The sequence below is a fragment of the Lissotriton helveticus genome, chromosome 4_1 (assembly GCF_964261635.1).
Source record: "Lissotriton helveticus chromosome 4_1, aLisHel1.1, whole genome shotgun sequence".
NCBI lineage: Eukaryota > Metazoa > Chordata > Amphibia > Caudata > Salamandridae > Lissotriton > Lissotriton helveticus.
In genome coordinates this window covers 31,213,046-31,225,459 of record NC_136063.1, presented here as the reverse complement: position 1 = coordinate 31,225,459, position 12,414 = coordinate 31,213,046, and the positions used below count along the sequence as shown (strand labels likewise).

The following is a 12,414-nucleotide window of genomic DNA, read 5'->3' as shown; positions in this document are numbered from 1 at the left end:
GCACTGGGCCAGGGACAGACTAATTTGCATACAGCCAGGTTCTGAAACTGGGATGGTGCAATGAGCTAAAAAACGGTGTTGGATCTAGCCCTGATCTCTTGACTGGGTGAGAGTACTCTGCTTAATTCAGAGACTCTGTCCATCACCACCCCTTGTTGTAAATGAGGTCTAGAGGCAGCACAGCAGCAGCATAAGGGCTGATGCTAATGTAAATCTTCTAAAGTCCACTACTGCTTCAGTGCCAGGATATACTCTGAGCCCTGCATTTCGGTTGGGGATTTGTGAACAATTTGGCGGTTCAATCATATACTAGCTGTCACTAGAGACTTTTAGTAGCATGCCCTGTCTGGCTTGTGGTCAGATTTCTTTGTCACTAAAATATTGGGTATGTGAGTAAATAAATGGATTTTTAAGTTATGCAAGGGAATGCTTGAAGAGGAATAATCTGTGAATTATTATCGGAGACATTCCCTACTTGCATCCTCATGTTTTAGGACTCATAAAAATGATATGCAGTAATTTGATGATGCTTTATGCAGCTGAGTGCTGGTGATGAGCCCGTTGCCATGGTTTGTTTTCTTGTGCATGTTTGTTGTGTAGAATGTTCCCGTGAGGGTGTTTTTCTATAGTATATGTTACACTGTGTGATATTGTTTTGCTCCTGTTGTGAATCTGTTGTTAGCTTGAGAGTACACTGCAGTATTTTAAAGTAATCAGCTGCTGTGACCTAGGAATGTGCCTGTGGAGGGTCCATGCAATGCTGTTTGGTTCAGATTAGTAACTGTTGATCTGGGCTTCTACCTGCTGGTGACTGGAGCTGCATTCCTCTATAAATGAATCACCTAGTTCACATCCATGGACAGCTCATTTACTAAGGTTACTACATTGTTTGTTTGGTGACATGACATTAAGCTTTGCAGGGAATCTACTGCACTTTAGCCCCTACTCTCTGCAGTGCATCTATCTGTTGTCCCAGGTCCCACTGCCTCTGTCCTGCAGACCTGCAAATATCGGAGCAGATGTGTTTGGTGGGTATGTGGTATAAGAGGAAATGGTTCAGGTATGCCGGTCCTGATTTGTGCATGGCTTTGCAGGTGTGCATGAGGAGCTTCAAGGTGCTTCTTTTGTAGACTGGGAGCCTGTGGAGTTCTTAGAGATGTTTAGTGATATGGCTGTGGCAGGGATGTCGAGGACCAGTCTGGCTGCGGTATTTTGGATGTTCTGTGTTTCTGGGTGACACCGGTATAGAGTGTGCTGCCATAGTCGAGTTTGCTGCGGAAACGTGCGTGGGTGACTGTTTTTCTGGATTCCTTGGGGATACATCTGAATGTATTTCGAAGCATGTGGAAGCATGATGAGGAGACGGCATTGATCTAGTGGCTCATTGTGAGGGAGGAGTCCAGAATGATGTCATGGTTTCATGCTCGGTGCGTAGGGCTGAGTGGAGTTCCGAATGAGGAGGGCCATCAGGAGTCACCCAGAGCTGAGGGGGTGGATCCTAGTACAAGGACTTCATTCTTGTCCGAGTTGAGTTAGAGGCAACTGGTTTTTATTCAGTTGACAACAGCCTTCTTCCAGCTGTGGGAGTTATTTCTGGTGGTTGTGGGTTTGTTGGTAAGGGAGAGGATCTGTTGGGTGTTGTTGGCGTAGGAGACAATGTTGAGTCTGTAGTTCCTGATGACGGCCACAAGAGGAGCCATGTAGATGTTGAAGAGGGTGGGGATCAGGGAGGAGCCCTTGGGAACTAAGCAGCTGATCTCCATGGGTACGGAGAGGAACGGAGGTGGTCTGACTCGCTGTGTTCGACCAGTGAGGAATGAGTGGATCCAGTCGAGGGCCTTGGCATGAATGCCGGCGTCGTGGAGTCTCAGGACTAAGGTGTGATGGAAGACGGAATTGAAGGTGGCCCAAAGGTCCAGAAGGATGAGGGCTGCTGTAAGAAGGCTTATAGGTCCATTGTCAACATTTGCTAAGTTAGCATGAGCTTCACTGTTATGAGGCTACTTATGCACAAGACACTCCGAGCATATATTTAACAAGACTTTGTTTGTGCCCCTCTTCACATGAGAACTGTCTACCCTGCAAGTATTTTGCTGTGCTCTGAGGTTTAGTCTGCTCACGATGTTCAAGGTTAAACAGTAATGCCCCATGTTATTCTTTTCTGATCAGTCTCTCGCACCTAGACATAACATGCTACACACAGCTGCACTTGTGGAAATCGTGTACTTTAATATTGCAACTGCAACCTGTTTTTACACATTCGGAGGGAAACCTTTCCAGAGAGAAGACCCATGTTTGTACGGCAATGTGAACATTGCATCTAGTATATTTTACAACAAAAGGGAGAGGTATTAAGGTAAGGGCAATCACCACTCCACAGCGGTGCCCTCAACAAGCGAGGAAATACAAGGATTGCTGGGCTGTTCCTAAATATTATTCAGGAAGGTGCGTGTCACTGGAGTTTGTAGGATGTTGGAAGGTCTCGGAGAGTCCTACCGTTGGGCATCCATTTTGTTGGATGTAGTGCCCTCACACACCCTTTCAGGTGTCATGCTTCATCATCTGGGCTGCTCCGCGTTGGGTCGGCGGTGCAATACCCAACAGGCGACACCTCGAATAGGGGCTCTTTAGGAGAGATCTTCTATCCAACTGCCATTTAGATGAAGTGCGGGTGTGGGGCCAAGAGAGAGTAGACGTGTAAGTGTGAGTTTAAAATAAAGCTAGGGGTGCCATGAGAGAATTTATTCTGGGGTCCCCTGCTCTAATTAAAATAAGCCTGAAAGGTACTCACTGGAATGTCATGCTTCCAGTAGGGAATTCCGTTCCAGTTGGTGCTTTTACTCAGTCAACATGTTTCTCGCTTGTGTCTATTAACTAGCGATTCTTCATGACCAAACCTTAATATAAAGCAAATATCTAAAGTACTAAAATATCTAAAGGCAGAGTGAAAACAAGAGATATTAGGAAAGTTGACACCACCTAAGTTCCTGGGTTGCTGGAGACGAAAAAGGGAAACCCTAGCTTTGTGATTATTCCATAAAAATTTCACTGAGGCGATTAATGGTTGTGAAAAAATAGTGGGGAAGGGTGATTGGAAGCATAGAAAGGTAAAAATTAACAATAGGGAGTAGCATCATTTCAAGAGTCGCCATTCGGCCCCACCAAGAAAGAAAAAGGGGGGACGAACCTTCAATGAGTGAAGAGATTTTTTTAAGTATATCCGAATGAATAATTGTGATGGTTTCTCTGATGGTATTAGCGTATAGAATACCCAAACATTTAACAAACCCGGGATTCCATTCAAACCCAGATCCCTCAAACATATGGGAAAGACAAAACTTGTTGAAAGGAAGGACTTCGAAATTGGCAATATTCACTTTATAGCCAGATACCAAAGAATAATCATGGAGTAGAGAAAAAAGTGCAGGTCAGGAAACAGTTGGATTGGAAATGTAAAGTAAAATATCATCCGCATACGTGGTACATTTGATTTCAACATCCCTGTATACGAATTCGGAGTAGGAGGAAGAAGTTCTTATTTTTTCCAAGAAAGGTTCTAAAGCAAGAATAAAGAGAAGAGGGGAGAGAGGGCATCCTTGCCTGGTTCCTCTATGAAGGGAAAAGTAGTTTGATTGTGCCCCTTTGACTGAAATAGAAGTTTTAGGATCGGAGTATAACAATTGAATATACCTAACAATATGCGGACTTAAACCATGCCATCTAAGCGCTCCGAACGTAAAATCCCAGTTGACTCGATCGAAAGCTTTCTCAGCATCTATTGTGATAGCTGCAACGGGAGAATCCATCTTGGCAGCAAGATGTATAATATTAAGAAGGGTTCTTGAATTATCAGTGATAGAGCTACCTTTAACAAAACCAGATTGATATATGTTGACTAAATCAGGGATGACTTTATTAATACGAATAGCTAAAACTTTTGCATATATTTTACAGTCTGTGTTTATAAGAGAAATGGTCCTATAATTTTTGCAGAGGGAAGGATCTTTGTCCTTTTTAGGGAGTAGGCAAAGCATTGCCTGCGTAAAGGAACCTCTGGATTTACCTGTGGCAAGGAAGTGATTAAATAAAGTAAGTAAATATGGTACTAGAACTGTTTTAAAATGAAGAAAAAAGCGCACCTTAAAACCATCTGGACCAGGAGTTTTGTCCTTGGGAAGTAGAGAAATCGCAGCAACAATCTCCTTCTCCGATATAGGAACATCAAGGGAGGAAAGGTCTACAAGTTTATTAGGGGATTTAGAGATAGATTGAAAAAAGGAATCAATTTGCTCTGGAGAAGGGTTGGATTCAGGTGTGTAAAGGGAAGAATAATATTGAACAAAACAATCAAGAATATTGGCATCCGAAGACTGCGAAACCCCCTGAGAATCTTTAATGACAACAATCTTGGATTTCTGTTTTTTAATTTTAAGATAGTTTGCAAGCGATTTGCCAGCTTTATTACGTCCACCATACATTTTGGCATTACATTTAAGAAGTTGGTTAGAGGGGGAGTCCCAGGAGTGTTTATTATACTGCATTTTAGCTTTGATGAGGGAAGATAAAGTGTCAGGGGAATCAGTAGTAAAATAGAGGTGCTCAAGGTCCTTAATGTGTTGAAGAATGTGAGATGCTTGGCTGAGGGCTTTTTTCTTTTTCCGGGATACAAAGTCTATAACAAAGCCTCGTGCAGCGGACTTGAAGGCATCTGAACATCTGAGGCAGTGTTCGGGTTGTTGCCAAAAAATTCACCAATAAAATCCGCAAAATGATCAGTAAAAAGGGGGTCAAGGAGTAATGAATTTTTGAAACACCAGCGATGAGAGGCAGAAATGGGTGAAGGGTAATCCATATCTAAGATAACGGGGGCATGATCCGAAATGAGAAAAGAACTTATTTCAGAGTTAGTCATAAATTGAAAGGCGTGGAGTGAGAGAAAAATTTAGTCAATGCGGGAGTGTGATGCATGCACTGGAGAAAAAAAAGGAAATTGTAGGGAATCGGGATGAGAAATTCTTCATGAGTCTATAAGGCCTCTGGAGAATATGGATTTGTGAAATGATTTTTTGTATTTTATTGGGAACATATCATGCTTGTGACTTACTGTCCAGAACGGGATCCATAAGTTGGGTACAATCACCACCCACAATAAAATCCTCATTCACATGAGAGGAGAAAAGTCAAGAAAAGACATTCCAGAAGGTTAAATCAACGCTGTTGGGACCATAAACATTACAAAAAGAAAGATGAACATTATTTACAATACTATCTAGAAACAACCCTCTACCATTAGAGTCAGAAATTTAATTTTGTATTTGAACAGACAACGATTTATGAAATAAAATGACAACACCATTCTTGTTGCTTACAGCAGAGGAGCAAAAGGCTTCTCCTACCCATTGTTTACGCAGTGAAGATATATCCTTAGAAGAAAGATCTGTTTCTTGCAACAAAGCCACTTGACATTTCAAACGAGCCAAATGAGACAAAATACGTTGCTTTTTAATAGGGTTTCGAAGACCCTTAACATTCCATGAAATGATTCGAAGACCATTCATAATGAGAAATGGAATAGTAAAAAAAGCATAGACCAGTTAAGAAAGAAAAAGAGAAAATGAAAAAAGTGAGAGTAAGAGGTTAAAAAGAGAAAAATACTCAGAATAGCAAAAGGATAGAAAAGAAACATTAGTGACCACCACAAATGCAAGGTCCAAATTAAAACATGAAAGCGTGGTGTGGCTCACTGGTTAGAGGCGGCAGATCCGGGAGCAGAGGACGGCCCGGGACCATGGTTCAATTCCTGATGCGGCAGGGTCTTGAACCAGGGTCAACGGACTCGATAATTCTCGCTTCGGTGCCTACTCTAACTAGGGATCACACTCGGCAACTCTGGGCATTAGCTTGCCTCATCTCCACAACGGCCCCCCACATACCCCGGGGATGCCTGGTTTCACCTTGGAGAAACCCAGTAGGGACCATCTCACAGGGAAAGTCAGGATGGGTTCCCCAGCGGTCTACAGCGCAGAGATACTCCTTCGGGAGTCGATTCCAGCGCTTTAGAAACCCACAATCAATCAATCAATCAAAGCGGTAGAAGTTAAAAATGCAGAGTACCAGGAAAAAAAAGAGAATAAGAAAAGGTGAATGGAAAAACTGTTGCTGAGGAAAAAGAAGTAGACGGAAGTAAAATTAACATAGGAATGAGATAAAATGAGAGAATCGGGAGTAAAAACTCCCAAAAGAGTAAAAACAGAGGAGATGACAAGAAGGCCAGGAGCTTCAGTCATAATACACAAAGAAAGAAGAACAAGCAATGAGAAGGGTGGGGGCGAAAAGAAGGGACCAAGACAACCGTATCACTGGGAGGGGAACTAGGACAGAATCGACAATAAATTTGAGGGTAATTTGAAGGAAATAAATATCCAAACAAGACATGCGAAACAGGCAGAGCTATAAGACAATATAAAAAGGGAACTTACCAGGGTAAGGGGGTGCACATCAATGAAATGTGTCAAACAAGCAAAGATATGAATGGTACACACATGAATCCACGACCATAACAAAGATTGAACCTAAAACAGACAAGAAAACATAGACCAATTAACCGAAATACAGGGCAAAAGCATTAACCAAAGGCAGAGAACAAAAGGAAGCCAAGAACATGAACCAGAAAAATACAATTAATGTTTGCTCAGTTCCATCTGCTCTTCCTGATGAATATGGATGAACTTCTGGAGGTCATCTGGATCATCGAATGAAAAAGTTCTTTCCTTGTAAGTTACTTTTAAGAAGCAGGGGTGTATGAGGCCGTAACGAGCATTCCTTGACTTCAAAGCTGGCCGAAGATCTAAGAATTCCTTGCGTCTGGTGGCAGTTTGCTTGGAAACATCTTGACTGAAAAAAATCGTATGTCCAGACCAAAGCATCTGCTTATGTTGTTTAGCCGCATTGAGAATAGTCATTAAATCAGAGTACAACAAAAATAGGCTATGATACCTGTTGGTTTGGTAGCTGAAGAGTCATTTTGAGGACCTAGCCTGTGGGCTTTCTGGATATTCAAGTCAACGGTCTTTGGGAGTCCAAGAATCTGTAAAACCTGAGTTTTCAGGAAGTTAATCATGTCGGAGCCTTCTGAACTTTCTGGAATACCATAAATTCGTAAATTATTGCGGCAATTCCGATTTTTCAAATCCTCTGTGGATTTTTTCAGAAGGTGGACTTCCTTAGTGAGAGTGTCAACTTTTGCGATGACATCCAGAGCATCACTAATTTTTTGTTCAACATCCGATAGTCTTATGTCCAGGCAAGACCCTTTTTCTTCAATTCTTTGGAGAGTGGTTGTGGTATCTGACATAAATGGACGGATAAGACGTAGTTAATCCATAATATCCTCCAACGTAATGGGAAGAGGAGATTTAGTTGGAGACAAAGGATCTTTTTTCTGACATTTGCCGGTATTAATTGAAGGCTCCTTACGACCCCCAGGAACAACTCCGGAAGTGCCATGTGATTGATAATTAGAGTCCCAGAAAGAGAAAAAAAATCTCTATAGGCGCCTGCAGCCGTGAAGTGAAAGCGTTATACTCCAAAATGTGGGTGCAGTGAAAGATAGATCCGCATATGTAGAAGAACAGTTATGCAACAATCCAGGGAAAAAGTAGCACGGCGTGTAATAGTATCCTCTGCAAAATAGACACTGCAAAGGAGCTCCAAGAAAGTAAAAAAATATATCTTGTGAAAAGAATTAACACGTCTGCAGCCAAATGAAACATTGCCACTTCATTCCGTTGGCAGCATGAGGAGCATGGCGTAAATAAGCTCTGCAGCGTAGTATGTAGGTACAGCCTTGAAAGAGAAGCAGTGTGCTGCAAATTGTGGGCGCATTGAACAAATAAGTCTGCATATATGAATAGTCATGTATGCGCCAACCAAGGAACAAAGTAGCTCAGCGTATAATAACATCACCAACATAACAGATACTGCTGAGGAGCACAAAGGCAATCAGAAATGTGCCTTGTTAAAAAGAAATAGCATGTCCGCTGCCTTAAAAATAATAAAAAAGCCAAAAAGGAACATTAACACTACAGTCCATTTATAATAGGGGGAGCATGGCTTAATTAAACTCCGGTTGTGAGGAGAACTGGTATTCGCGTCATCTCGAGCCTATAAAATGGCGGCCGCAAGAGAAATGCTGAAGCGTATGAAAATAACGACATCCCAGCTTCATCAAGGATCGTTGCCAGAGATCGAACATAAATATTAACAACAAACGACTAAGAAAATACCCCTGGGGAACTCAGTTCGGGGATGCATGAATCTTGGAGTTAGCTGTAGAAGAGAAGACCTGAAACGTACGGCCAGTCACAACATCTTCCTTGTCAATACCTGGGGTCTCAACCAGCCTTCTTGGCTGACGACATTTTGCTTCATTAATATTAGAGGCCTCTTTGGCAATGGGACAGCACTTGGAGTCGATGGCTGGTCAACCGCCAGGGTAGTATACAGCTGCAAGTAATCTGCAGCACAGGTACCATCTGCCGGTGCACCAGCACTAGAGGAGGAGCTGCATGCCAGCGCATCCTCTGAATGTTCCCTGCTCAGGCCCTGCTGCGGTGCTGCACCAGGGACCATCTGCAGAGCACCAGCACTAGAGGGGGAGCTGCACGCCTCAGCATCCTCTGAGGGTTCCCTGCTCAAGCCCTGCTGCAGTGCAGCGCTGCAACCATCTGTCAGAGCACCAGCACTAGAGGAACTGCATGCCTCAGCATCATCTGAGGGTTCCCTGCTCAGACCCTGCTGCAGTGCACCACTGCAATCATCTGCCACAGCACCAGCACTCAAGGAGCGATGCAGCATGCCTCAGCATCAGCGGAAGGTTCCCTGCACCGGGCCCTGCTGCAGTGCAGCACTGAGGTTAACCTGCCATAGCACCCACACTACAGGAGCTGCGTGCCTCAGCATCTTCTGAAGGTTCCCTGCTCAGGTCCTGTTGCAGTGATGCACTAAAGACCATCTGCAAGAGCTCCAGCAAAGAAGGAGCTGCACGCCTCAGCATCCTCTGCAGGTTCCCTGCTCAGGCCCTTTTGCAGTTCAGCACCGGGGACCATCTGCCAGAGCACCAGCACTACAGGGGCAGCATACCTCAGCATCAGCTGAAGGTTCCGTGCACCGGGCCCTGCTGCAGTGCAGCACTGAGGTTAACCTGCCATAGCACCCGCATTACAGGAGCTGCATGCCTCAGCATCCTCTGAATATCCCTGCTCAGGCCCTGCTGCAGTGCAGCACTGGGGACCATCTGCAGAGCACCAGCACAAGAGGGGGCACTCCATTCCTCAGCGTCCCCTAAGGTTCCATGCTCAGGCCCTGCTGCAGTGCAGCACAGAGGACCATCTGTAAGAGCACCAGCACTGGAGGAGGAGCTGCATGCCTCAGCATTCTCCGAAGGTTCCCTGCTCAGGCCCTGCTGCAGTGCAGCACTGGGGACCCTCTGCCACAGCACAAGCACTAGAGGGGGAGCTGCATGCCTCAGCATCCTCTGAAGGTTCCCTGCTCAGGCCCTGCTGCAGTGCAGCATAGATGATCATCTGCCACAGCACCAGCACTTTATTCATCTGTTTCCGAAACACTGCTTCTTTCACAGTTAATGGTAGGTACACTGACAGCAAAGTTTGCTATCTGCGCTGTGGGGAAATAAGTAATTTGATAGTTTTATAGAATATAATTTAAATTATGTGGACGTAGAGAGAGTGTTTTTTATTATTTCGAATAGTAGTGTAACCATATATGTATGACAGTATCTTTGAGATAATATAGGTGTATGAGTGTTTCAAAGATGTGGAAATTAATGTAGTGAAAAATAAAATAAGTAAGACATTTTTAATGATGCAATCAGAAACTAAAGATATGTATAGTGATGTGGTCATTTTTTTAAATGTGATTTTGAAGACTTTAGATTTGCTTTATTTGAGCAGTTGTCTATAAGAGAAACTGGGTGCACTAAACATTGTCACATATGCGGTAGAATGATTACAATTTCATGATGTAGTGATTGTAGTTGGTGTTGGACTATAGGGGTTACTTGATTTTTTAGTTTTTATTCTCAATTTAATAGACAATTATTAGGAATATGCGGAAAACTATCAATCAATCAAGGGTTAGTAAATCGCAAATACTCACCTGTGAGGGTCTCAAGGCACCAGGGGGAGGTGGGGAGCAGATCCGTCTAAGTGTTGGGGTTATCCGAAGAGCCAGGTCTTGAGGTCCTTCATGAACTGGGGTAGCATGGGACGTCTGACGTGGAGGGACAGGATGTTCAAGGTCTTGGCAGTGAGGAAGAAGATGGACTTTCCACCGGTTCTGGTCTTGTGGATCCATGGGATGGTGGCCAGAGCGAGCTGGGCAGAGCGGAGATGTCTTTTGGGTGCGTGGAAGGAGAGCCGGCTGTTCAGGTGTGCTAGTCAAATCAAATCAAATCTAATCAAATCATAGAATATTTAGTAAGCGCACATATTACTCGAAAGTCTCATGGCGTTGGTGGATTCCTCTGAGATGAACTTGATTTGGTGCATTAGATGTCAAACAGCCATGTCTTTAAGTTCTTACGAAAACAGGTATGGTCACTAGTGGTGCGAAGAGATAAGGGCAGTTTGTACCAAAGGGACGGAGCAAGGAACGAGAAAGATTTCCCTCCACAAGTGGTGGTACGAATTCTGGGAGATGAGAGGAGTGCTTGGTTGCAGGATCTCAAAGTTCTACCGGGTTGATACCAGGTTAACTTTTTGGCCCAAAAATCAGGACCTTTTACGTACATATTCTTTTCCGTCAAGCAAAGAATCTTAAAGCATGTACATTGTCTTACAAGCAGCCAGTGTAAAAGCTTCAAACTAGGTGCTGATAGAGATCTTGGTGGAAGATTAAGTACCAGCCTTGCTGCTGTGTTCTGCAGAACCTGCATCCTTGAGAGAAGGTTTTCATTGGTAGAAGCCAGCAGGGCATTCCCATAGTCCATACGACTAATAATTAGTCCCTGGACTAGGGGTTTTCTTGCCTCAGTCGGAATCCACTTAAAAACCTTGGCAGGCAACGCATAACACCAAAGCAGGAGCAAACTGTCTTATTAAAATGGTCTTTCATTGACAGTTTATTGTCCATTTGAAAGCCCAGATTTCGCACCGACTGAGTTGTAGTAGGACAAAGGCCAAGGCTTGAAGGCCACCAATCGGGAGGCCAATGCTCATGAGCCTTGCCATAGAGCATTATCTCGGTTTTTCCTCCATTCAACTGTACGTGGTTGGTGCACATCCACTTATCAATTTGGGACATGCAATCTTTAAACCGGGACTTGGTTTCCGATGGGTTTGGACCAAGAGTGACCAGGATCCGAGTATCGTCAGCATACGACACAACACCAAAACTATATGATCTAATCACTTTGGCCAGAGGGGTCACATAAAGGTTAAAGATTGTATGACCCAAGATAGATCCCTGTGGTACTCCCATCCTGACTAATCTACTACAGGAGCTGGTATTTCCTACCTGTACTATTGTAGTTCGATCGGTTAGATAATTATTGAGCCACTGTAAAGCCTTACCTCTGACACCAATCTCCCAAAGCCGATGTTGAACGCTGCAGATAAGTCGAACAGAACGAGGATAGATGACTGTCCCCTGTCTAGTGCAAGCCTGATATTATCAGATACCTCTGGCAAAGCTATTTCGGTACTGTGGGCTGCCCTAAAGCCAGATTGTGAGGGGTCAAGCAATCCATAGCTCTCAAGATGAAACACAAGCTGTTTTGATACATCCTGGAAAGGAGATCCAGAAGATTTGGATAGGTTACAGATGATAAGTTTATTCTTCTTAGATGGTTAGATAGGTTTTCCAGTATATATGTAATCAAAGCCCCACCAGGAGCATCCTCTCTGCTGCTCAGCCCAGGATCCAACTGACAGTCCACTCACAGCAGACCAAACATTCCAATGACATCACATTCACACTAACATTCCACTCACACTGGCTGAACAGCAGAGGCAGAGAAACAGGGAAGATGTAAGGTAAAAACCTTAGATATAACATGTTTGTTAACCAGTGACTCAAGCATCCTACCGAAATGAGGAATCAAAGATAGTCCAGCGTTGTAGAGGAGTTTGAAGGTTATTCTGTCTACCGGGAGCCAGCAGATTTTGCGGAGGTGTTGAGTGATGTGTGTGTGCCTGGGGAGGTCGAGGATCAGTCTAGCTGCTGTGTTCTGGACCTCCTGAAGCTTGCAGAGGTTTTTCGGGGTAACGTTGTAGTAGAGTGTGTTGCTGTAGTCGAGTCTGTTGCTGATGAGTGCATGGGTGACAGTCTTTCTGGATTAGGTAGGGATCCATCTGAAGGTGTTTCACAGTAGGCGGAGGGTATTGAAACAGGCCG

The 12,414-nt window shown here is 44.0% G+C and overlaps 1 protein-coding gene across 1 annotated transcript in view; it reads right to left on the bottom strand.

Annotated features, from left to right (window-relative positions):
- LOC144827831 (uromodulin-like) overlaps positions 1-7,354 on the bottom strand; it is a 242,742-nt gene extending 235,388 nt beyond the window's left edge. Inside the window, exon 1 of the mRNA XM_078685997.1 lies at positions 6,997-7,354. Within this exon, the coding sequence (XP_078542123.1) occupies positions 6,997-7,354 (358 nt within the window). The remainder of the gene's footprint in view (positions 1-6,996) is intronic.
- Between the last annotated feature and the right edge of the window lie 5,060 nt (positions 7,355-12,414).